The sequence below is a fragment of the Thunnus albacares genome, chromosome 21 (assembly GCF_914725855.1).
Source record: "Thunnus albacares chromosome 21, fThuAlb1.1, whole genome shotgun sequence".
Lineage (NCBI taxonomy): Eukaryota > Metazoa > Chordata > Actinopteri > Scombriformes > Scombridae > Thunnus > Thunnus albacares.
Genome location: NC_058126.1, coordinates 17,064,656 through 17,089,942, shown reverse-complemented (window position 1 = coordinate 17,089,942; position 25,287 = coordinate 17,064,656). Strand labels below are relative to the sequence as shown.

General features: G+C 41.7%; 1 protein-coding gene across 4 annotated transcripts in view; it reads left to right on the top strand.

The window, feature by feature from the left end:
* The window catches only part of zfhx4 (zinc finger homeobox 4), a 308,534-nt gene extending 297,822 nt beyond the window's left edge, over positions 1-10,712 (top strand). For all 4 annotated transcript variants that reach the window (XM_044340031.1, XM_044340033.1, XM_044340032.1 and 1 more), the window contains 3 exons: positions 146-266; positions 442-5,853; positions 6,362-10,712. In XM_044340031.1, the coding sequence (XP_044195966.1) occupies positions 146-266; positions 442-5,853; positions 6,362-7,932 (7,104 nt within the window). In that variant the 3' untranslated portion in view covers positions 7,933-10,712. The remainder of the gene's footprint in view (positions 1-145; positions 267-441; positions 5,854-6,361) is intronic.
* Positions 10,713-25,287: the final 14,575 nt, after the last annotated feature.

The following is a 25,287-nucleotide window of genomic DNA, read 5'->3' as shown; positions in this document are numbered from 1 at the left end:
AAATCACTCTTTAAAATAAGGTTAGTTTTAAAGGCAAGAAGTAAGTTGAAACACTTTCTCAACATTTACAAATATTGGAGTTCTACCCTTGCCTTCTCAGATCATATTTTTTTATATGATAATGAAATGTCTTTGGTCTTGATAGGTTGTTGGACCTGACACAGCAACACCAAATAATATAATGCATCCCCAAACTGGACAAGACAAAGGACTATCTTTAATGGATTCCTCTACCTCTCTTACTGATGGGTCAGGAAAGTCTCAAGGTAAGCAGAATATGGTACTTGCTTATTATTTCCTATTATTAATGTTTGTTCTCCAAGGGATTGTAAAGTGTATTCAGAATAAACATATACATGTATAATTCAGAACATAATGTCAACCTATGCAAGACTTTTGTTGATGCAACTGATTTTTTCAAATTGTAATGTCCCCTTTTAGGAAACACCTCAAAAGATGAGCTGACAAGTCAAGACAAGAATGAATTGGACATGCAGGGTGAGGAACTCAAGCCCCCAAAGGAGGGCTCAGAAGCCCCAGACTGGAAGAGAGCCAGTGGGTTAGGACATGACAGCAAGTCCCCTGATACCCTACAGGACCATATCAGTGAGCTCCAAAGGCTCCAGCAGCAACAACAGCAGCTCTCAGTATCTGATCGTCATGTCTACAAATATCGTTGCAACCACTGCAGCCTGGCCTTCAAGACAATGCAGAAGCTTCAGATACATTCCCAATACCATGCCATCAGAGCAGCCACTATGTGCAGCCTTTGCCAGCGCAGCTTCAGGACATTCCTGGCCCTCAGGAAGCATTTGGAAAATGGACACCCTGAGCTTAGTGAAGCTGAGGTGCAGCAACTCATAGGAAATCTGCCACTGAATGGAGATATCACTGAGAGTGAGGCCAGAGCCTTGGAGGAAGCACAGGCCTTTGAACATGACTTGGACAAAGATGATGAAATGGACCAGGAAGAGAAGCCCAGTCCCACAGGAAGTGACAGCAGCTCCCTGCTAGATGACATGGGAGCAGAACCAAAACGGACCCTACCATTTAGAAAAGGGCCTAACTTTACAATGGAGAAATTTTTGGACCCTTCTCGGCCTTACAAGTGCACAGTATGTAAGGAGTCCTTCACCCAGAAGAATATCCTACTAGTCCACTATAATTCAGTTTCCCACCTGCATAAGTTGAAGAAGGTCCTTCAAGAGGCATCAAGTCCAGTTCCACAAGAGACAGGCAACAGCATTGACAACAAACCATTCAAATGCAATATTTGCAATGTTGCCTACAGCCAAAGCTCAACACTTGAAATTCATATGAGGTCAGTACTCCACCAGACCAAAGCCAGAACAGCCAAAACCGAAATGAGCAGCAGTAGCAGTATCACTGGCACTAGTGGTCCAGTACCAGCAAAAAGTCCAGCCCCAAGCACACAAGGGAACAACAGCAACTCAGACTCTGCTAGAAGTGGAACACCCTCTGCTAACAAAGAAAATACTATGGAACCCAAAGAAGATAACAACAGCAACAACACAAAACAAACAACAACTACTGACCATGTTTCAGCACAGGCAAGCAGCCACCAGTCAGCACAGTCCTCAGCCCAACTGCAACTGCAGCTTCAACATGAACTCCAGCAACAGGCAGCCTTCTTCCAGCCTCAGTTCCTTAATCCAGCTTTCTTCCCCCATTTTCCAATGACCCCAGAAGCACTGCTGCAATTTCAACAGCCACAGTTCCTCTTCCCCTTCTACATCCCAGGGGCAGAGTTCAACCTTAGCCCAGAGCTTGCTCTACACTCAGCAGCAGCTTTTGGAATGCCTGGTCTTACTGGATCATTCCTAGAGGACCTGAAGCAGCAGATGCAACAGCAGCACCAGCTGCAGCAGGCTCAGGCGCAGCAACAGGCTCAGCAGCAACAGCAGCAGCAAGTCTCTCAGACACAGTCACAGATCCAGCAACAGAAAAACCAGCAACTGCAGAACCACAAAGCCAAAATGGAGTCCAGCACTGTGTCAGTCTCAGAAATTCAGATGTCAAGAGAGGCAGAGGACCACCTTGAAAAACAAGAAAACAGAGCAAAGATGGAAAATGGAGGGGATGCATTAAGTGATGGAGGAAAAGACAACAAAGACAATAAAAAGTCAAAGTTCTCCGAGCCATTGATTCCCCCTCCACGTATTGTGTCAGGAGCAAGGGGCAATGCAGCCAAGGCACTGCTAGAGAACTTTGGATTTGAACTGGTCATCCAGTACAATGAAAACAGGCAGAAAAACCAAAAGAAAAATAAAGATGGAGTTGAACAAGTGGAAATGAATACTGATAAGCTTGAGTGTGGGATGTGCGGAAAGCTCTTCTCCAATATGCTTATTCTCAAAAGCCACCAGGAACATGTGCACAGTCACTTTTTCCCATATGTGGAGCTTGAAAAGTTTGCCCAGCAGTACAGAGAAGCCTATGACAAACTCTATCCAATAAACCCTGCTTCACCTGAGACTCCACCACCACCGCCACCACCACCTCCTCCTCCTCCACCACCTCCTGCTCCCACCCCAGTGACGGCTCCTCAGCCTCCATCTACATCAATGACCAAGCCCCAAACCCCAACACCTTCACCTGTCCCTGTCTCCCATCAGACCCCACACCAACCCTCTCACCAGGCAGCGCCACCTCAGGCAGCGCCACCCCAGCCACCACCCCCTCCTCCACCATCTTCTGCCCCTCCTGCGCCCCCACAAGTGCAGCTCCCTGTTCCCTTGGATCTGCCCCTTTTCCCACCTCTAATGATGCAGTCTGTCCAGCACCCAGGCCTGCCCCCTCAGCTGGCCCTCCAGCTGCCCACTATGGACTCTCTTTCCACAGACCTTACACAGCTCTGCCAGCAACAATTAGGTCTTGATCCAAACTTCCTCCGCCAGTCCCAGTTTAAGCGACCACGTACCCGTATAACGGATGACCAGCTTAAAATCCTCCGTGCCAACTTTGACATCAACAATTCCCCCAATGAAGAGCAAATTCAGGAGATGTCAGAGAAGTCTGGCTTGCCCCAAAAAGTCATAAAGCACTGGTTCCGTAACACCCTCTTCAAAGAGAGGCAGCGGAGTAAAGACTCTCCCTACAATTTTAATATTCCTCCCATTACTACATTGGAAGATATTAGAATGGAGCCCCAGCTTAGTGCACATGAATACTATAGAACTGACTCAGCCTTGAACAAGAGGTCCTCCAGGACCAGATTCACTGATTACCAGTTGCGGGTGCTTCAAGATTTCTTTGACACTAATGCCTATCCGAAGGATGATGAAATTGAGCAGCTCTCAACTGTGCTCAACCTACCAACCCGGGTCATTGTGGTGTGGTTCCAAAATGCACGCCAGAAAGCTCGCAAGAGCTATGAGAACCAGGCAGATTCTAAAGACAATGAGAAAAAAGAGTTGACCAATGAGAGATACATCAGAACCAGCAACATGCAGTACCAGTGTAAAAAGTGCAACATTGTGTTCCCCCGTATCTTTGACCTTATCACTCACCAGAAAAAGCAGTGTTACAAGGATGAAGATGAGGAAGGTAATGAGGACAACCTCCTTGAGGATTGCATAGATTCTACTGAGCAAGGACCAGCTAAGATGTCCCAACTACCATTAGAGCTAACCAGACAGTCCCACGGAACTGCCACCAGTTCTGGCTCAAGCTCCCCTGTGATGGCCTCCCCTCGTGCCAACATAGGAAAAAGTTCCCCCAAGCCAGATGTTGCCCCTGAAACTGAACCTAAACAAACTGAGACTGCCCCTTCACCAGTGGTCAAGTCACTACCAGAACCCAGACCATCTAAGGCTTGCACACCTCAGCCACCTCCTCAGAAAGCTCCCCAGCCACCAATGTCAAGACCCCATTCCCAGCCACAGGCAGCTGCAGTGCCCTCAAGTCCACTCTCCCTGGCCCTTTCCTCACTCACAAACAGTCTCCCCCACCAGATGCTTCAGTACCAGTGTGACCAGTGTAAGATTGCATTCCCCACTGTGGAGTTATGGCAGGAGCACCAACACATGCATTTCTTGGCTGCCCAAAACCAATTCCTTCACTCCCAATTCCTTGAAAGACCCATTGATATGCCCTATATGATATTTGACCCCAACAACCCCCTGATGGCTAGCCAGCTGTTATCTGGAGGTCTCTCCCAAATCCCCTCTCAGAGTAGCTCTGGTTTGACCTCTGCTGCAGGGTCTGGGGCAATGAAGAGAAAACTGGATGACAAGGATGAAAGCGCTAACGATAAAGATGGCGGAAACAGCAGTGAAGAGCAACATAGAGATAAACGTTTGAGAACCACCATCACACCAGAACAGCTGGAGATTCTCTATGACAAATACTTACTTGATTCCAACCCAACAAGGAAGATGTTGGACCACATTGCACGAGAGGTTGGCCTGAAAAAGCGAGTTGTGCAAGTTTGGTTCCAAAACACTCGTGCAAGAGAGAGAAAGGGGCAGTTTAGGGCTATAGGGCCTTCCCAGTCCCACAAGAAATGTCCCTTTTGCAGAGCACTGTTCAAGGCAAAGTCTGCTCTAGATAGCCACATACGATCTAGACACTGGCATGAGGCTAAGCAGGCAGGCTTTAGTTTGCCACCAAGCCCAATGATGAATCAAGACAATGAAAGGGGTGAAAGTCCAAAGTATAATTTCTTTGACTACCCGCAGCTGCCTACCAAGACTGAGCCAAATGAGTATGATCTGCCTGCTGCATCCTCAACTCCAGTCAAACCATCTGAGTCGCATATAAAAAACTTCTTAAGCCCTTCATCCTTAAAAGCTGAAAACTGTGATGAAACAGAAGGGCCTAATATAAATTCAGCAGAAGCTTCATCTTATGATCTCAGTAAGATGGACTTTGATGAGACATCATCGATTAATACAGCCATTAGCGATGCTACAACTGGAGATGAGGGTAATAACAATGAGGTTGAGAGCTTCACAGCCAATGGAGGGGACAAGCTGAGTGACAAGAGTGGCCTGGTGCCAAATTCTGATGGTGGCAATGACAGGTTCCAATTCAGCATGGTGAGCCCTGCCCTCAGTTTCTCTGGAAAAGACTGTGACTCATACTTAAGTTACAGAGATGATGATGTGGACGACATCAATGACAGGAGTGAATCATCAAGCCTTGCTGATCCAAGTTCCCCTAGTCCCTTTGGGGCAGGTACCCCCTTCAGCAAGTCCGGGAAAGGCAACAATTCTGGGGATAGGCCAGGCCACAAAAGATTCAGGACCCAAATGAGTAACCTGCAACTTAAAGTCCTCAAAGCCTGTTTTAGTGACTACCGCACTCCTACAATGCAAGAGTGTGAGATGCTGGGCAATGAAATTGGACTCCCCAAGCGCGTTGTCCAGGTGTGGTTCCAGAATGCCCGTGCTAAAGAAAAGAAATTCAAGATTAACATTGGAAAGCCATTCATGATAAGTCAAGGCTCACCAGATGGGCCCAGGCCTGAGTGTACTTTGTGTGGTGTAAAGTACACTGCCCGGATGTCCATCCGAGACCACATCTTCTCCAAACAGCACATCACCAAAGTGCAAGAAACCCTGGGAAACCAGGTGGATAGAGAAAAGGACTACCTAGCACCAACCACTGTCCGTCAGCTGATGGCCCAGCAAGAGCTGGACCGCATGAAGAAAGCTGGTGAGGGACTCAGCCTGCCTGGCCAGCAGCAACAGACTGCAGTGGACAACAATAATGCACTTCATGGCCTTAGCCTGCCCTCAGGCTACCCAGGGATATCTGGCCTTCCGCCAGTGCTACTTCCTGGGGTCAATGGGCCATCGTCACTTCCTGTTTTCCCACCCAACACACCTGGTGAGTTAGTATGACGAACAGTGAAAAAATAAGTTAAATAGACTAGAAGCTTTATGAACTGATCTTTATCATGCACTATTTTATTCTACTATACTACTGTTTATTCTCTATCACAGTGGTGTTTGTCAAAAAGTCCTATTTTTAAATACTATTTTAAAATTAAAAATGGTGGGATTTAGTGCATGCATAATGTCATCATCAGAGTTGAACTGCTAACTGATAATTCAGAGATTTTTTACAACAAATGTATCTTTATCATGGCTTTTGTTTGTGTTGTTTTGTTTTTTCCCCTAATTGTAGGTTTGGTATATTTATATTATAATATATTGGCAGATTGAAATTATCATAAAGCGCATGTGACAGTTTTGATCCATAACAAAATCTTAAAAACTCAGCCAGAGACAAATTAAGCATCTTTATCTTGTCATACAAACAAATTTCCATAGTGATTTGGGGTTGAATATTTAAATATTGAATATTTCCATATTTATATACCACTGTATTTCAGCTTTAGCGTCTCCCGGTGCTGGCATGCTTGGGTTCCCTACACCAGCCACCCCCTCTCCTGCCATGTCTCTCAGCACTACCCCAACCAAGACTCTTCTGCAGACTCCTCCTCCTCCTCCTCCTCCTCCACCTCCTCCTCCTCCTCCTGTTCCCTCCACACCTTTGGCAGCAGTAAATCATACAGAGCAGCAAGGTAAAGACTCAGAGAGAGACAGCAGCAAGAAACCAGGAGACAAGCCACCTCAGATGAAGGTGAAAGGCAGAGAGAATGAGAGCGGCTCACGCCCTGAGACCCCCAGCATGGCCAAGAAAAGGGAGAAACCAGCTCCAGGAAAACCAGGAAGTGAGACTCCACTGGATGCCACACAGCTTCAGGCACTTCAGAATGCCCTTGCCGCAAGTGATCCCAGCTCTTTCTTGGGGGGGCAGTTCCTGCCCTACTTTCTTCCTGGATTTCCCAACTGCTTCTCTCCCCAGCTTCCTAGAGGGGTCCAAGCAGGAGGCTACTTCCCACCACTGTGTGGAATGGAGAACCTGTTTCCATATGGCCCAGCAGCAGTCCCACAAGCTGCCATGGCCGCTGGTCTCTCCCCAACAGCTCTCCTGCAGCAGTATCAGCAGTACCAGCAGTCCCTCCAGGATTCACTGCAGAAGCAACAACAGCAGCAGCAGAAACAACTTGAGCAACAGCAGAAACAACTACAGCAGCAGCAACAAAAACCAACCCCTGTGAAGACACCCCAGAGCATACAGAGCACCACCACCAACTCCTTCAAACCAAAAGAAGCTATAGATGCTAAGGATGACACCAACACAGGCTCTTCAACAGAAAGCACAAAAGAAGAACCGAAAACAGATACCAAAAGTACCATGGATTTTCCAGACGCTTTTATTGTACCGTCCGTCAAGCATGAGTTTATATGCAGGAAGTGCCAGATGATTTTTGCTGACGAAGATTCAGTGGTGCATCATCAGAAGTCCTTCTGTTACTTCGGACATCCTTTTACTGACCCGCAAGAGACAGTGCTTCGAAAGGCAGTGAGCAACTACACTTGTGTTGCCTGCAATGTGGTTGTTAACGGGAATGAAGCACTTGGCCAACACCTTCAGTCGAGCTTGCACAAAGAGAAAACAATCAAACAAGCAATGAGAAATGCCAAAGAGCATACTAGATTATTACCTCACTCTGTCTGCTCCCCTACTCCTAACACCACATCTACCTCGCAGTCTGCAGCTTCTTCTAATAACACCTTTCCTCATCTCTCTCGCTTGTCCATGAAGTCCTGGCCAAATGTCCTGTTCCAGGCCACCACAGCCCGGAAAGCTGCTTCCTCCTCCCCGTCTGCCTCTCCTCCTCCCCCCCTCTCCTCACCTTCAACGGTTACCTCAACTTCCTGCAGCACCTCAGGGGTTCCAACCTCACTACCCACCGAGAGTTGTTCAGATGAGTCTGACAATGAGCTAAGCCAGAAGCTGGATGACTTAGATAACGCGTTGGAGGTCAAGGCTAAGCCGGCCTCTGGCCTAGACGCGAGCTTCAGTAGTATCAGAATGGATATGTTCAGTGTGTAGGAGTGACAAAAGGATCCCTTGCTTAAAGAAAAAAATAAGACTTTTTAAACTGCAGTTCCAAAGTTTCTCTTAACCCAAAAAATTACAGTACCAAATGATTGACTCAGGATTGTTTTTCCCATATTGATATGCTGGCAAGATATTGATTGATTTTTGTTATGGACAGAACTGTTGCAGATGCTTGACTGAGCTTATATTGTATACAAAAACATGGAGTAGGAAAAAATCCCACAGGCTCCCTTGGGGGGCTTGTTTCAAGCCAAAAACTCTCACGATAGCAAATTGCACCTCAGCTGGATTGTTTTCCAAATGCTAGCATGTACTGTATGGGATGACGATCCAGAACCCTCAAAGAGAATCTCTCTTAGTTTAGATAGGTGTAATTCAGTAGCTTTAAATTCTCAGGTCAGAACATAACATTTCTCATTTGTTAAAGCAGCAACAAGCCTGGGTACACTTGGCTTATAACCAAAACATGTCAAGCTTTATCGGACGCATTTCCTTGATGTGTATAGAGTACCAAGAGACAATATTACTGTTACAATGGACGATGTGCATATCCTTTTAGTTTTGCCCTACAAAGACAGTATGGTTTTGCCACTGAGGGAATTTAGAATGGTGAAGTAAATGTGTATGATGCCCCTGTGTTTGCCAGTTTGTATCACAACAAGCTGTATCTATTTCCCACCCCCTTTTTTTCTTGTAGTATATACTAATCTGTGCCAACTCTTACCTTCTCACTTTTACCTCTGCTCACACCCTTTTCTGAAGAGGTAATAACTCTAGTTTTGATAGACTCTCGGATTATGTGAATATAACATTTTTCATTTGTGAATTGCTGTACTGTTACGGTACCTGCTTGTGTCTGGACTATAGTGCACTTATTTTGTTTTTATTTGTCTTTTTATCATTTGAGTAGGCCATTTGTTAATTTAATAGAATTTTTCTGTTTGTATGTATGTATGTTTGTGTTTTAATTATTATTTGTGTCTATTGCAGCAGCATATTGGTCCATATTTGTTACAGGATTGATGCCTAACAATCTAGAGACCTATTTAACAATTGGTGCATCCATGAAAGCAGTACTGTATACTTGAAACTGTTAAGGTACAAGTTGGTCACAATGTTAAAAAAGGTATGATCATTTGCTATACGTTTGCAAATATGCTGCTTTAAAAGGGGGACAACAGCATTTGTGTTGTATATTAAAAACATTTTCATGTACTTGTAGGACTTAAAACAGTGTTACACCTATACGCTGCCATTTAGTGCATAGGTTGACGTCCTCCCATCAATTTTCTGGGCACTTCTGATGATCTACAGTTAAAGTCAACATTTTTAATTTTTCCACATTTAGTGATTTCAACATTGCAAAGTATTACCTTACAAAGTTTTGCTGCTACTGTGTAATGTTATTTTGCCTGCCATAAATTCTCTCAACTTTCTACCAGACAAAATACTGATCCATTAATTGCTTTGCTTTTCTCTTTTTATTTTATGTTATTTTGTTATTTTGCTGTGGAACTAAGAATGTGAAAGCTGTCAAAGGGTGTTCAATTTTTTACGAATCACTTTCTAGTTTGGTAATTAAAACCAATGTGATTCATTCCAAAGTAACAGAAGGCTATTTGTATGAAAGAAAAAGGCTTGTGAACAAAGAAAGCAAAGCTGTTGTACATATTCGTAGTTGGCTGTGCATGGTACAAATTTATTAATATGAAGAAATGCAAAAATGTATTGCTTTTGGTATTTCCTATTCTGAGATGAGCAAGTAGCATGTAATGCAACTGTTTGACAGGTTAAATCAAATCATGCTTAGTTATTGTTTCAAACAATGAAATCAAGTAACATTTCCTCTTATGTTTTATTATTGTAAAGGTGTTTTTTTTCTCAAAGTTTTAAAGCAAAATGTCAGTTTTTAATTTTCTGTGTGAGCTTTTTAAATGTCATTATTTGGATTTTTAGTATTTTAACATTTACTTTAATCCTGAAGACACTTTTCGATTGTGTTTCATAAGAGACATCCTGGCCTCCCAAGGTGCAATTCTGCCATTGTACAAACATGAGCGACTGTCCTGATTCCAAAGGCTTTCACAACTCTGGCTTTTTGCCTTTCCCCACTCTGTGGCTCAGCATTATAAGACTGAACTGTCAGCTAGCATCATGTGCTAAGATGTTAGCATCAGACAGGACGCTTTCCACACCAAGGACTGGTAAAAGCTAACAAACCAACAAAAAGGATGGTCCAACAATATAACTGTACATAGATATTGCAACTGCACAGCAGCCAAAAACAAAAAAAAAAGAACTTTTTAAAAAAAAAATGGATGGATTGTGTCATGTTTATGGGGACAGCCTTCAAAAGGTTGAAATTGGAATTGTTCTTCTGGATGTCAAAGGGATTTTCATGGCGCAATCATATCCTACACAATATGTACTCTTCAACATCTGGGTTACATAGGAAATGCACCCTGAGGTTTTAATAAGAAGAAGCCCCTATGGCTAAAACTTTAAATAAACTAAACCAAAAATGTTATTGATGTTTTATATATAGAGAGTAGTCGCATTAGTTTTTGTTACTGTACTGTTTGAGGTCTCAACTGTACCGTATCACGGTAATAACATGGTTTTGAAACCTTTTTTTTATTTTGTCACAGACCTGTTGTCATAGTTGAAATGACGTTTATTGTAGATGGTATTTGAACAACTTCTGGAAATAGTTCATCAAGTATGTTTGTTGCTCATTGTTGTGATACATTAAAAACTGTATCTGCAAACCAGTTTGGTCTCATCAAATATTATTTATCTCATTTTCACTCTTTCATATTCTAATTAGCTAATTATCTCATTATGATGAATTCTCATTAGCTTGTCTTTCACACATCTGATTAGTAGGTTTTTGCATTTAACTCAAACTAATTTACAATATGTAATCACATGTGGTTGTCATGTTATTTTAATGCAGTACTTAAAATCATATCTATAAATGGTTTACCTCTTTACATTATGTGTATATATATATATATATATAGTGTATCATATATTAAAAAGTTATATTGTGATGTGATTGGCAGTTTAGTTTTATTTTGACAGTAATGTAAAAGATTTATTAGTGTCAGTAAAATTACTAATGCAGTACTAGATGTGTGTAGCATTTAAGACAGAATTTGCAATTCAATTGGCAATAGTTTTTGTTTTTGTTCTTCTTAACATAGTTTCCATATTACACATTCAATTAAAGCACATTTTGTCCCGTAACTTTCAGCAATGTCTACGTATGTCAGACTGTTAACAAAGTAAGTATTGTGTCAGCATCCCTCTAATAATTATCATTCCAGTTACTGACAGTAAAATTCTAAATCATACACTGGGTATTTCCCGTCATTATGCTATTTGTGGTAATCTGACTCTAAGCAGATGCAGGGGATTATGTTTTGAAGTGTCTGCTAATCTGGATCTGATCAGGTGCTGCTCTAGACCCCACCCTTTAAAAGGGAAAAGTCTGCAATAATAAATCACATCCATGGATAAACAGACGTACAGCCGCAACAGAGAGCAAAGACCAACTGTTATTGCCTAAAATGGCTAAAGTTGATCCTATCATTACAGGTATGTAAGGCCCATGCTGATATGTTGAACAGAGTTTACAAAAGGCAAAAGCATGTAACATTTTAACCTAGATATTCCAAGATAAATAGACGAGAAATTATGTTTTGTGCTGCCGACTATAAAATGCTTTTAAAATTACATTAAGAAACAAAATGGATGCCAGTGTGAGACAGGAGGGTGACTTTTTAGATCGGAGGTCAACAGATGCTGTCACATTAAAAATTGCACCTCAGGAACACCTCAACACAATACATCACACCCTGCCAGCGAGACGTGTCCGTCACCAGTGTCAGGGTCACGGAGAAAGCCGACATTCACAAGTCGTTAAATTCACCTAATGAAATTTCACAAGGGCAGCAAAAATGAAGGGGAAGATGAGGATCTTTTCACTCAGGCAGAATCGGTTGTGTCCTTTATTGTTTCGCTCAACACACTTCAGTGTGCAGTGAAACAGCCGCGACATGTAAAAGCCTCAAAAACAGCTTTTTTTCTCCCCCCTTCTGACTTCACCCCTCGCCCTTGACGAATGTGCTTGGCTCACAGGGTGCAACCGTTCTGCTGAATGGCCCTTTCCTGTTGCTCACCCTTAAAGCGCAGGCGGTTGCCGAGGTAGGGCTCCCCCCTGCTATATTATGGGATTGAATTGCGTTTGACCTTTGTGGAGAACAATGGCTGAAGGCCTTTCATTTTTTTGGCCTTCTCAGCGCTTAGAAGGAAGGACCTCTTTACACTGTGTTTTCACTGTGGTCTGCCAGTAATTCACAAGCACGATGACAATATGATCCATGCACAGTAAATGTGCGTGTTTGTGCGCAGGACGTTACACACAAGTGTATTATTTGCCAATTCTGACTCATATCTACTGAAGTTACTGTTTATAGGTCAAACAAAATATAATACCTTAAGAAAAGAACCATTTTGATGTGACCATATTTGGGGGGGCCACCCCATTCTGCTACCTAACTGTCGTAGAATAAAGAGGACCTCTGAAGAGAAGAGTAGTTCATAGTATTTCAGACACAGCTTTGCTAAAGAGGCTGCAGCAGTGAGCGGTCTTGCCCTTAATACACGATAAAAGGTTTACTGTAAATTCTAAATGGCGTTTTCTGCAACCCATACATCACTCATGACCATTAGGTTCCACCCTCACTGCACAGTGCACCCTTCTAGCCACAGCTTTCCAGATGATACAGTACAGAGGCTGCAGTGGAGGCAGATCTGGCTTTGAATAGCCTGCAGCCAATGGATTTTCTCTGGATAATACAATGTTTGGGACAGAGAGGCAGGGATTAGTCCAGACGGATACATCCACCACCCCCCACATGCCCAATCTAATTAGACTGGAATCAGTTTAAGATGAAAGCAAGCCCTAGCATCACCACACTAAATACTGGAATTAGTATTCCCCGCATGGGAATTTAATGACGGAGACTGAAAATCCAATCACATTCACTCCCAGTTTAGCCCCTCATGCATTGGGCCTGGACAATGACGAAACGAAAGAACAACAACAATGATTTGTCTGTCAATAGATATTGACCAGCATCACATCTGAGGCCACTTGCGCATTGGCGTTACTATGTTTTCATCATTTAACAAGGATAAACAGCTTATAATCAGATATTTAGACAGTCTGTTTCTGATGTAAACCTTTGTCACATTCTGACTCCTCCAGGTGCTGTTATAGAAATGAACGGAGACAGGAATGAGAAAGAAGAAGCAGTGAGGATGTTTTAAGACAAAAACACCTATAGTCTCTGTGTTTTTGGGCCTACAAAAAAAGGTAACTTGTTTTGAGGAAAAAGAGGGACTTTGCTTGTCCTCACTCATTTATTCTTCTTAGAGGGCTGCATTTGCACATAAAATCCTTTAACAGAGATTGGTGAAGTTAGTTATTAATCAGCTCTTTACATCAAAGCCTTGATTGCTACATAGGAATTGAAACTGTCAAATTATTGTTATCAGGCAGACAGCATCAAATCCTTTTTAGTTTCTATTATCTTACAGACTTTGAGCCCACATTCACTGATAAAACAGAACACATTCTGCAGCACACATTTATGTGAAACATTTTCACAGTCTCTTGACTTTATCTTGCCCTTATTATTATTATTTCCCTACCTAAGTATATGCAGTCAAGGGAACTCTATTTTAAAACCACTAAAATGCAAGCCATATTTCAGTGTCAGGCTGGTGATTAACAGCACAGACCGGAAATAACTCCTGCACCTGGGTTCCTTCCACCACACAATATCTCCTACACCTGCGATTCATCCACCAAAGGGTTACACCTGAGAAATCAGGAAGCCATTGTCCCTCGTGCACAAATACTCAACCTGAAATCTTATTATTTATTGCTGGCTGTATTTGGGGGTATGCACAAAAACAGAACCTGTTGTTTTTCTGCTAACAGGTGTAATGCAACTTTTAAAACTCACCCAACAACTGATTATGCAAAACATACTTACTTTTTCCCCTCAGGAGGAAATTCAGTTTCATTTTTTGGTAAATGAGGAGATAAATATTGTTTGTTCAGTTGGCAGCACTGCATCAGTTGGGAGGAGGACACAGCAATAGGCAACAAAAGGTACAATTCTTGTTGTGATGCGTCCTTTAAGATGGAAAATAAACATTAACAACATTTTCTGTGGATTTACCCAGGTGTCAACAAAGGCCACACACAAACTAACATATGAAAACGGCAATCTAATCTTTTTTGTGTAAATCTTGCGGCCTTCCTGCTTTTAGTGTTTACTGCTGCAATACCTCATTTCTGAGGTACAAAAGGGAAGAAGGAAGGTGAGGAAAATGGAGGGAGCAGGAGTACACCTGCCTCATTATTGCATTGTGGATGAAGGATACAATCACTGCTGGCATTTCTACAAGACACACAGCCAACTAACACATATTTTAAAGTGAAAGAGAAGGAGGAGGAGGTGTGATGGAGAAAGGGAGGCAGACCCGAGAGAAAAAGAAAAAGAGACAGACAGGCCAATGGGCTGATAGAGACTGAGTGTCAGGGACAGAGAGAAAGAGAGAAAGAAAGAAAGGAAAAAAAGGAAAGAAAGAAAGAAAGAAAGTAGGTGATATAGACGGCAAAATGAGCAAGTGATAGAAGTGAAGTGAGAGTGAGAGCAAGAGAGAAAGAAAAAGAGGGGCGACCTGAGAGAAATCAAACATAAGCTCTGTGCAACAGAGGTACGTCGACAAATGAGCATGTTATGGCAGCCCGCTGGGACTTCCCCGGCAGATCGTTTGTGCTGTTTCCCAATCTGTTCTGAGGAGCGGTACAGCCCCGCATGGGGATGTGTGAAGGCGTCAAGATGGGATTGCTTAAGACAGATGAAACAAGGTGTTTTTTGATGCCATCTCGAGCGGACAAAAGCCTGATTTCCTGTTTTGCCTGTGACACAAAGGGTGCTGTGTAGTTTGCTGAACAGTTCAAGGCTTTTTGTTGTCAGGGCTGTAAATAACTAAACACACGAGAGATGAAGTTATGGAGGGGCTGGATCCACATGCCAAAAACTGAAAAATATGTGACACATTTTCTTTTTTCTTTTTTTTTTTTGGCATTAATAATGCCTTAACACCTGTAACAAACAAATAACATTACAGCTCTCTCATCAGTTCCGTACGTATTTTCTTTCAGTGTGAAGTGAACGTTTTTGGCTCTCACACTTAACTCTGGACAGCCACAGCTTTCCTTACATTCACTCGACCCCCTGAAACAATACCATAGTAACAGAGATCAGCGTGTCAGGCTTCGTAATATTACTTTACATTTTAAAGGGCGCTGAGCAGCCAGGCTAAGGTTTTTACAAGGCGCGCTGAGTCGTTGGGGAAATAAGGGAGCAATGGAGGAGGGAATGAAGGAATTTTAGGGGGTGATGGGATATGTCTCACTCTTTGTTCACATACACACACATACACTCACAAACTGAAATCATACCATGTGCAGCGGAAGAGCAGGCGGTGAGGAAATAGAAGCTAAATATAAAGTGACACGATGCATTCCCCAGGTCATTCACAGGCCCCTGCACCAAATCACAATGCTCCACAGCTCGTCATTTATCACACGCACAGTCTCAACAAAGAAAATTATAAAGCAGCCAAATGCATGCCTTGTAATTTATAGAATCACTGATGAAGGGATGAAGAGACGCATTGACATCAAATTGGCTCAGATGCTGGGCATTCTTACGGTCCTCTTTGTGTATCAACTCGGCATCCTGGCAGGAACATTTGTAACAAAAAGCTTTTTCAATGTTTAAATGAAAATTTTAATGAGGCCCTGTGTTTCTTTTCCTTTCGAGTCTTTAAGAGCTCTCTAAATCATTAAAACTTGCTCTTTCTTTGATTTCAAGGTCATTTGAAGAAATAAGGCAGCCTTAAGTGGCCCTCGGACCAAAAGTGGCCTATATGCCAAAGACCGCAAATGAATGTAGCCTAATGCTTTTTAATTTGCATTCATCTTTAAAAACACAGAAAAGCCATCTCCAAGTTATAATAGGCTGAGATGGCAGTTGGAGGCCCTCTAGTCATTAGTAGCAATGTAGCTCCTCTAAAATGAAGGCCTTTCTCATCTTGTTTTAAGTTAAGCCCATTACTACAAAGATACATTAGCCTGCTGTCCACTGCCTGTTTGTCTGCATACAATGTTTCTGTCTGGCTATGTCTGTCTGTGTGTGTGTGTGTCTGTGTGTGTGCCCATATATATTAACATATATGTATGGATTCGTCTCCTTTTCCTCCCCTGTGAGCGTTAACACATGCAACACTGCCATTCAACACACACATGCATGAAAACAAAAGATGCTAGATACAGGGACCTTAGGAGGAGACGACATGTATTGTTTGTTTAATCACGTGTTATGAGATGACTCTCTGTAATTATGTTGTCATCTGCCCGCTTCAACACGGCAAAACTGGGCCGCCACAGCATGCCTTGCTCCTTGCTCATAATTCCACACTTCAAGCTTTAACGGTCAAAAGCAGAGAGAAAGGCTTTTTTTTTTCTTTCAGTCTTTAATCTTTTTTTTTTTTTCTTCCTTTTTTTATTAACGTCGCTGTGTACAGATAGAAACTGTGGCTTTTTTTTTTTTTTTTTTGGAGCAGTCACATAAAGCCTATTTGACAGGCGCTATGTGTCAACTCCCAGTGCATATGAGTGTAGGGCAACAGATGAACGGTTTTTACGTACTATATTGAACTGATGAGACAGCAAATAACTGTGTGTCCTATTAAACACAGCAAGACGGGTCTTTCTTATTTTCTTTTATTCCCCCTATCCTTCCCTTTCAATTTAGCTTCATGTGTCCTTCTCTTCTCTGTTCCATTTCCTTTGCCATTCTTTCCCCTCTTTCTTTATCTTCCTTTTTCTCTTTTCCCCCTCCTTTTTCCTCTCTCTCTCTGCAAGGAAAGGTGGTGTGTCTGTGAAAAACTGAACATCTCCAGTGAAATTGGTTTTCTGTGGAGAAACTGATGGATCACTCTGTGTTCCTGACGGGAGTAGGGGATTGTTTATGCCATACGGACAAATACATGTATACACACACACTCTCTCTCTCTCTCTCTCTCTCTCTCTCTCTCTCACACACACACACACTCACACGTACACAGATATGCAGGGGTGAGAGGACAAGGGGATTGTTTATGCTGAAGCAGAATGAATTTTTATGAGCTGTAGATTGCTGTTTATGGGAAAATACACTTTTAAGCTGCGAGAGATGTAATCTAGATTGTAGCATTCCCAACAATGAATTATGGTTTTGGAGGCAACAGCTCCAGCAGCCTTCCTCTCACCCTCCATTTCCTCAGCACACACACGCGCGCACACACACACACAAGCACACACATTAGTGGCAAAATGTTACTGCTTTTAAAAACAAATGATTTCGTATGTCCAGCAAATCAGGCACATCTATATAAACACACACACACACTGATCATGAACATCTTATCTGTAGACAAGTGTGTGGTGGCAGCTAATGTGCATTTGTGAATTTTCCTGCTATGATAGACACACACACAAGCACAAAAACATTGTCTAAAGAGTTTGTCGTAAAGTGTTATATGATTATGGATTCTATTGATCAGCAGTTATCAATAGTGTAATAGAAATCTGAATTTTATAATATGATTGTGTTCACCTATTTTTACAGTTAAAGTTAAACAAAGGATTCATTCCAATTTTCAGCCTCAACAGCATTATTATCATCATTTCTTTAACACCAGCAACCCCTATTACACGAAGTGAGAAATTATTCCATTACCAGCAATCTTTTCTCCTCCTCCTCTTCCTCCACAAACAGACACATGTAATACTACTCACACGCTCTGTGAATGATGGAGGAGAAGCTTGCTTATATTATTCTAACATCCAAAGTAGCGTTTGGCTAACATGCACAGACAGAAGGTTGAAATTTCACACCACAGAGCGTCGTACACACATACACACAAACTATAAAGCATCCTCTAATTTACAATAACAAGACAAGACTTGCTACAAAACAAAAGAGGATTCATTTTAGCATTATGTTCTAACCGTCTTTACTGACCTCTTCACTGCTTTGCAGGTCCTAAAATTTTTTATGTACTGCGTCTCAGTCTCCTCACAGACATGATGCCTTGTAGAATAAATACATGAATCAAATGCAGCAAATTATTAATTTCTTACAAATGTCACATAAATGCCTTTAATAATGATATACATGGCAGAATTATATATAATATAAAGACAAATACAGAACAAAGCTTAAATGTGGGGAAAAGTGTTGAGTGTTTTAATGATGGCAGTTCTGTATTTGAAACATCTTGTGGATCTAAGCTTTCGCAATTGCATAAAATGTGTGCAGGTATGAATTCGCATTCAAACATAATGCATCAATGAAGAGATTAATTAGTATTATATTTCTTCATACTGGGTGCAATCAAAAAAATAGTGTGTTGCCCCGTTCACGACCAAATGCACCACTACCGTCCTGTGCAGGAGTCATAAAAGAGATCCTTAATTTCATCTGGTGTTTCATAACTGAATAAAGGTGGGAAAAAATGACTAAAATGACAAAAATTAGTCATGCTAAACATATAACTTCTTGTGCAGTCAACTCCTATCAATGTGTGTTGGAAATAAAGGGTTTTTATTCAGAGATTAAATTCATTCCTTGTGTCTTTTTTTTTTCTTTCGTTCCCAGTTTTTTATCAGCACTCATGCAATAACTCGAGCGGAGATGGAGCAAATGTATTCCACCCATATGTATGAATGAATGAATGAATGAATATGATTAACAAGTCTTGGACCCTCTCAAGGACAAAGTGCTGTGTTCGTCCTGCGTGTGCTGTTGAGAGCCTCAAGTCTGTGTTTGTATGTGTGTATCCTTGCATTGGTTGTAATGCATTTTAAAATCAGCACTGACCTTTGTCTATGTCTCAGTTTGGGGTGTATGTATGTAGCTTTGAATTTGAATTTTGTGAGCATATGTTTTCCTCGTCTTTGTGTGTGTGTGTTCGTCTGGAGGTCTTTGTGTGTAATTAAAGGGTCACATATTGTATGTTTGTGTATATGTGTGTCTGCAGGAAGTTGTCTTTTAGACTGAGTCCATGCTGCTTGTTGTGGCGTAATGACAATCTACTCCCTTCCACACCACAGTACACACACACACACACACACACACACACACACACTCTAATACCCATCTTTCCCTACTCTCCTCCCTCACCTCCACAGTGGTTGTCACATTCAAATGCAGTCGTTTGCAGGTGACGTACCCAGGAAATGCTGTCCTGTAATTGTGTCGCTCTGTCTTTCTGTGGTGCTGTCTTCCTGTGGTGAGGTAGCCGGTGGCTTGCCGCCTGCCTGCCCGCCACTCACCAGAATTACCAACTGAGGGGAGAGAGGGGTGAAGGAAGGAGAGGAGGGGTACCATTAAAATGCAAAATCACCACTGCGGTGCAGTGCGGTGCCTCGCTCCCTCACTCTTTCTCCGAGGCAGCCATCTTAAGATGGAATGAGTATGTGTTTGATGGTGTGTGAATGTGTGTCCGTTTGAGTGTGTGTGTGTGTTTGTGTGTGTGTGTGTGTGTGTGCACGAGTGCATGCATCTATATGTCTGTGTGTTTGATAGAGTGTAGAGTCGAGCTGCGGCGAGGAATGGTGAGATGGCGTGGGGTTGGCAGGCGGGTTTGTGTGTGTGTGTGTGTGTGTGAGTGTGTGTGTGTGTATGTGTGAGGCAGGGGTGATAAATCAGAGCTAGGTAAAGGCTTTTTAATGCAGCGGACCCCTCTCCCAGCCTCCATCTTCTGTCAGGGCTCAGTAAAAGATGAGAGCCCCCTGGGGAACAGCACTAGCCTGCAGCACAGCACGGCTACGCCGCAGGTCACACACACACACACACACACACACACACACACACATAAATGCACACATGGGAGCCTGACGCATAGCCACTGACTAGGCCTTGTGAATGAGTGAATACATGAATAACTGAATCTATTCAATGCATGGAATAAAACTTTCCACAGGAGCCACGTTTATTGATGAACACCCCCCAAATAAATGTGTTTTTCAAATGATTTCCAAATGAATTCCTAAATGATTTATGGCCGGTGATATTGCATTTATATCGGAGAAAATATTTTCGTAGAAAACAGAATGGATATTTGCTTCATTTCTGCCTGTGCTCCTGAGGTCAAACAGAGTCTTTGTCGATGATGTGCCTTGAGTCTTGAAGCGGCCCCAAGTTTCGGGGGGCCGGATATGAAAAATATGTGGAATTTGCCAACATCTGACAATACTTAGTCGGCAATATATCTCCTGTCTGATAGAAAAATGTGTTCTGAATTGCAGATACGCTCTCTTTTCTGGCATACCTTTTTAATTTGACTTTGAGGGAAAACACGCTGGGCTCCTAGATAGACAAGCAGAGATATGACTGCTGAATGTTGTGTAGGTCTTTGTGGATGGGGCAGAGAGAACTCCAGCAGCTTGGCGCAGAAGACAAGCACAAACACTTGAGAACATAATACTTGACAACGAGCCCAGAGTGTCAGTTTGGGGCCCTGCAGAGAAAAGTCTGGCATGTTTGTGAAGAGGATGAAAACAGAGACTATGAAAATGCCAGAGAGCTGATTCTTAGGATTTCAGAAATCTGGACCCCCAATTTATATTATTTTATTTCATGCATTTGTCTAATTATTAAACAATCTACTACATCCCAGAAGAGGTTATTGCACTCCAGCCAAACCACAAAAGTCTTAATCTCAGAAAAACGATGATTACAAAAATCAGTTTTATTTGCAGGATTTAGTTGAATTTATGTAAAGAAAAAAAAAAGACTCAACGTGACGTGAGGCACAGACTCACAGGCAGAAGTTTTTTTTTGTATATTATGCTGCACTATACTTGACCCTGCTCTAACAGGGTCAGTTATAGTATGCATATATATTAATTTGGTGGGTGCTACAAGAATATAAATGCATAATTTAGTTGACATGGTCCCAGTTGGAACAATCCTCTAACCCTAGCTTGATGCTCTACATGTTAAGCAAAAGTGTCTTATGTGAATTGTCTGAAGTGAGTGAGATTGAGAAATAATATCTCTGAAATATTATCTGTACCTCAACAGTAACAGAGAAATTATAATATATGAAGGTATGACAGCTTATAATTATTACAAAAACTACACTAGATATACACACATGCATGGACTATAGTATTATAGTCTTTAGAAGCAAGGATTTTGTCTGTTTGGAGAGTAGCAACTCCTCATTGGAGGTTTAGACCTCATGTACTACAACAGAGGAACATTATAATCAAAGTTTTTTCTTCAGGTTAAAGCTCTATGTTCACTCAAGAGTATATCAGCTCAGACAATGCGTAGATATACTCACAACTGTGTGTTTGTGTGTTTAGATGCCGCAGTTCAGTTTGTGCTGTGCTCTGCGTTGAGATGTGAAGGTTAATGCGCATGTTTGTGTGTGTTTATTATTCTTTCTTGTGTATGTGTGTCTCTGTGCATCTGTTGGACTGAGCAGGTTAATGCTGGTTGACACATGCGGTTCACTGATCTCCTAGAGGAATCGAGACTCGCAGCAAAACCTTCACACACAGGTATCCATGGCAACAACAAAAATTATATTTCTTCCTTCCCCGGCAAGCCGGAGATTCCAAGATGCTGAAATGCACAAATACATTGTCATTACCCGCCAGCCTCATACTTAACAGGGTTAGGCTTTTTATGCCTGCTGTTCTCATTGTTCAGTGTGTTGCCTACACATGTAATTTAGAAATTCTTCTTGTTACCTTTGCCAGACAGAAACTCCACATTATCTTTACATGCAGGGATGATGCTTTTCTCTATGCCCACATGAGGTTCCTTTATTGAAAGCTCTTTCCATCTATGGACATTATTGCCTTTCTGTTTTACATTCTTACGTATTTTTCATTTCAACTTTGTTCTGAGATATGAGAATTTTGATTTTGTCAATGAATTGAAGCAATGGTAGTCAGATTACCAGAATATATCAAATATTCATGACACTTTACATGTGCTACTGCTTGTATTTGTTGCTTGTGTGGATTGAGGTGCCTTGTAGCAGCATTGATTGACAGAAGATGGGGAATAAAGCTCTGTTCTGTTCCATTTTCCTCTGTAGTTGCTGACAACTTCTGGTTGATTGCACAATGATCAGAAGCTTTCCTCACAATTATAGTACTGTATATGTTTATGGAAATGAGTCTATAGTCTGAGCTCAAACAATATAAAACTAAATAGAACAAAAAGAAATAGGAAAAACAGACTTACTGACACTGATTTGCATGTGTATTCACATTTAATCTGTGTTATAAAGATTGATATGTAAAAATTCTTTCTGATATATGTTATTAATTTGAGTTACCTCAATTATATCTTAAAAACTTATTTCTTCATATTCCTATATTTTACAGCTTATACATCACACGTCAAACATCTTTTTTTAACAGTCCGCTTAAAAAGTGCAAGCGATTATATTGAACCAATAGGTGGACTGGCATCGGAGCCGAGCGCATGCCTTCTTTTTCATCTCTTTGAGGGGAAATAGGAATAAGCACATTGTGTCCTGCACCACATTCCTGAACAAGCAGAGGTTCAATCACATTTGCAGAAGTTATCAAAACTTTCAAAGAGCTCAGCTGGCGCCTTAAGCCACAGGAAATTCACTGGGACATCTGGAGGGATGTGTGCAGATTATTGCTCATTTAGTCTGTTCTAGACATCAGTAGGAAGAGGACTGAGATGGCTAAACACACACGCAGACTGGAAGATGCACACACAGACACATACACACAAAAAGGCTTGACTCTGGCAGATCTTACCCCAGGCGCACCACAACACACCTGTGTATAATCCCCCATGATGCCCTCTGGTTGTTTGTCCAATCCCCTCGCTACTCCTGTCCCAGCTCATCCAATCAGAGGACAGGTCAGGTAAAGTTTGCTTCCATCTCTTTAGCCCCGTGTTAGCGTAAGAGGATGTGAAATATATAAAATATGTTGAAAAAAATGCACTGCTGGTGTTTTTATTTGATAAAGTTTCAAATACCTCACTTATCCAGTTGTTTCACAACAGTAAGAGCAAAGCAATTTAATGTTCAGTCAGAGTTTACTTGTTCTTAGCATCTAGAAAAACATGTTGTGTGCTGCTTCAGGGAAAACACTCAAATCTGATGTTCAGATTAGATAGATTTATAATGTATGAAACAGCTAATCATTTTACTGAAATATGAACACCATGGTGAAAACAACAAACCTTTTAAAAATCAGTTTCTAAAGGTAGATTTTACATAGATATGTAATATTGACTTATATGAATCTACCCTCCACATCTCTGACTGTATGCATGCATGCTGTCAGGGATATCTTTGTTTCTGATGTGGAGGAGGAGGATAGAGCTGCCTACATTGAAACTTTTTAAAGTTATACTGTGGAATAACCTTTATTGACGTGGATCACAAGGTACAAGACTGTTTAGTGTATTTTCTTGATCTTTGTGTTTGCTCTTCCAAAACTACACATATTGAGGTGAACATATAGATCATATATAGATCCCAAATTATCCTGGGTCTTGAGAACAAAAAAGGAAAGGCCAAATTCTATATATTCCCAAACCAATGCTGCTCCATCTTTCTCAAGGTGTGAAATGCAACCAGACAAAACCTCAACACCACGATAAAAGCTCAGGAAATGACTTCCTTATTTTAGGTGTGATTGATTGTCCCCCTGACCTGTTAGACTGAAGAGGTGGTTAAGAAGAGGAGGCAGACTAAGATAATTGGGCCCGGTGGTATCCAAAGCCCGGCAGGTGTTGAAAGAACTCTCATAACACAGGTACCTGCAGCGGCTGCAGACCTGAACTCAAGCACACCTAGGATTTCACTACCTTGGAGGAATTTTGGTGTTTTATGTTTGGCATGTCTTTTATTGAATAGATGAAATATGAGAGATACTTGTAACTCCTATTGACATATTGGACATGCCACAAGAAAAAAAGATATACAGGTGTCAAAAATCCTCTGAGGTGTCAACAAATAAATGGTGCATTTTTTTGTTTCATCTTTTCTTGGCATGAAAATAATGTCATTCACTCTTTGAAAGCGATGTCAGTTGTCGGAAATATCTCCCCATTACAAGTGGCGAAAAGTAGGTAAAAGCTTACACCATGAGCAAAAAGGATCAGAGATGGAATTTAGCTGAAGTGAAAAAGCACGTGTTTTTATTCTTTAATTTCATTAGTGATACATAGGGGTTTCTGAGTCCTTCTAGCCATTTCAAATGAAGAGGTAAAAGCCAGGCATATGCTTAAATGATAACATTCTTTCTCAGAGAAAAATGTGCACATACGAATCAAAGCTATTGTACTATCCTTATTATTATCTGCAAGCCAAGGGCTCTGTTCCAATTAAAGAATACCACAGATGGACCATTCAACAAGCATGCACACAAACGAACCTACAATAGGTACAGTAAAGTACCCAGTATTACAGAGCCAAGAGAAGAGATTTTTACTTTAAAAACTATTTAATCAGGAAAATCAATGCCTCACATCAAAGAAATGGAGATGAGGGACAGGCGGATAAAGAGGCTCATCAAAGAAGGAGATCTAGTTAGGGATTCAACACCCTAATTCCCTTTCTCTTAAAACCTTCGTCAGAGGGGGCACAGGGCCAATTTGCTCCCTAAATGGCTGCGTGTGAATGTGCAGATTGCTTTGCATAGCCGCTGGGAATCTGGGCTTCTTCCTCTTTTTCCTCTCCTCACGGAGCCTGTGAATTAGAAAAGATCCAAAGACAGATAGGCTTAACGGAGCCCTCGCTACCTTCCTTAAGTCCAGAGCCCTGTTCCAACTTCCAACTAATTCAATCCATGGCCTAACTCAATTAATAGACTTTAATGTACTGTTTCTTCTTTATCTTTTCTCTTTCCTGGGGATTGGGGACTTCAATTAGAGTTGTAGAGTAATATCTGCAAAAAGGTTTGGATTGTAAGTCTGTCTGAATGTTAAGACAATGACATGTCCCCGTGGCATTAAGGTTGATCATATATGCATCCTTAATCTCAAACATCTCCTTAATCTCCCTTTCTGGGACTCGTTGTACATTAATGTAATGTAGTGCATGAAATATTGACAACCAGTCTTCCCCGTCTCAGGCTTTATATGCATTGCTATAGGATTCATTAGTCAAAATGTCCTTGATGTGAGAGAGGACCTC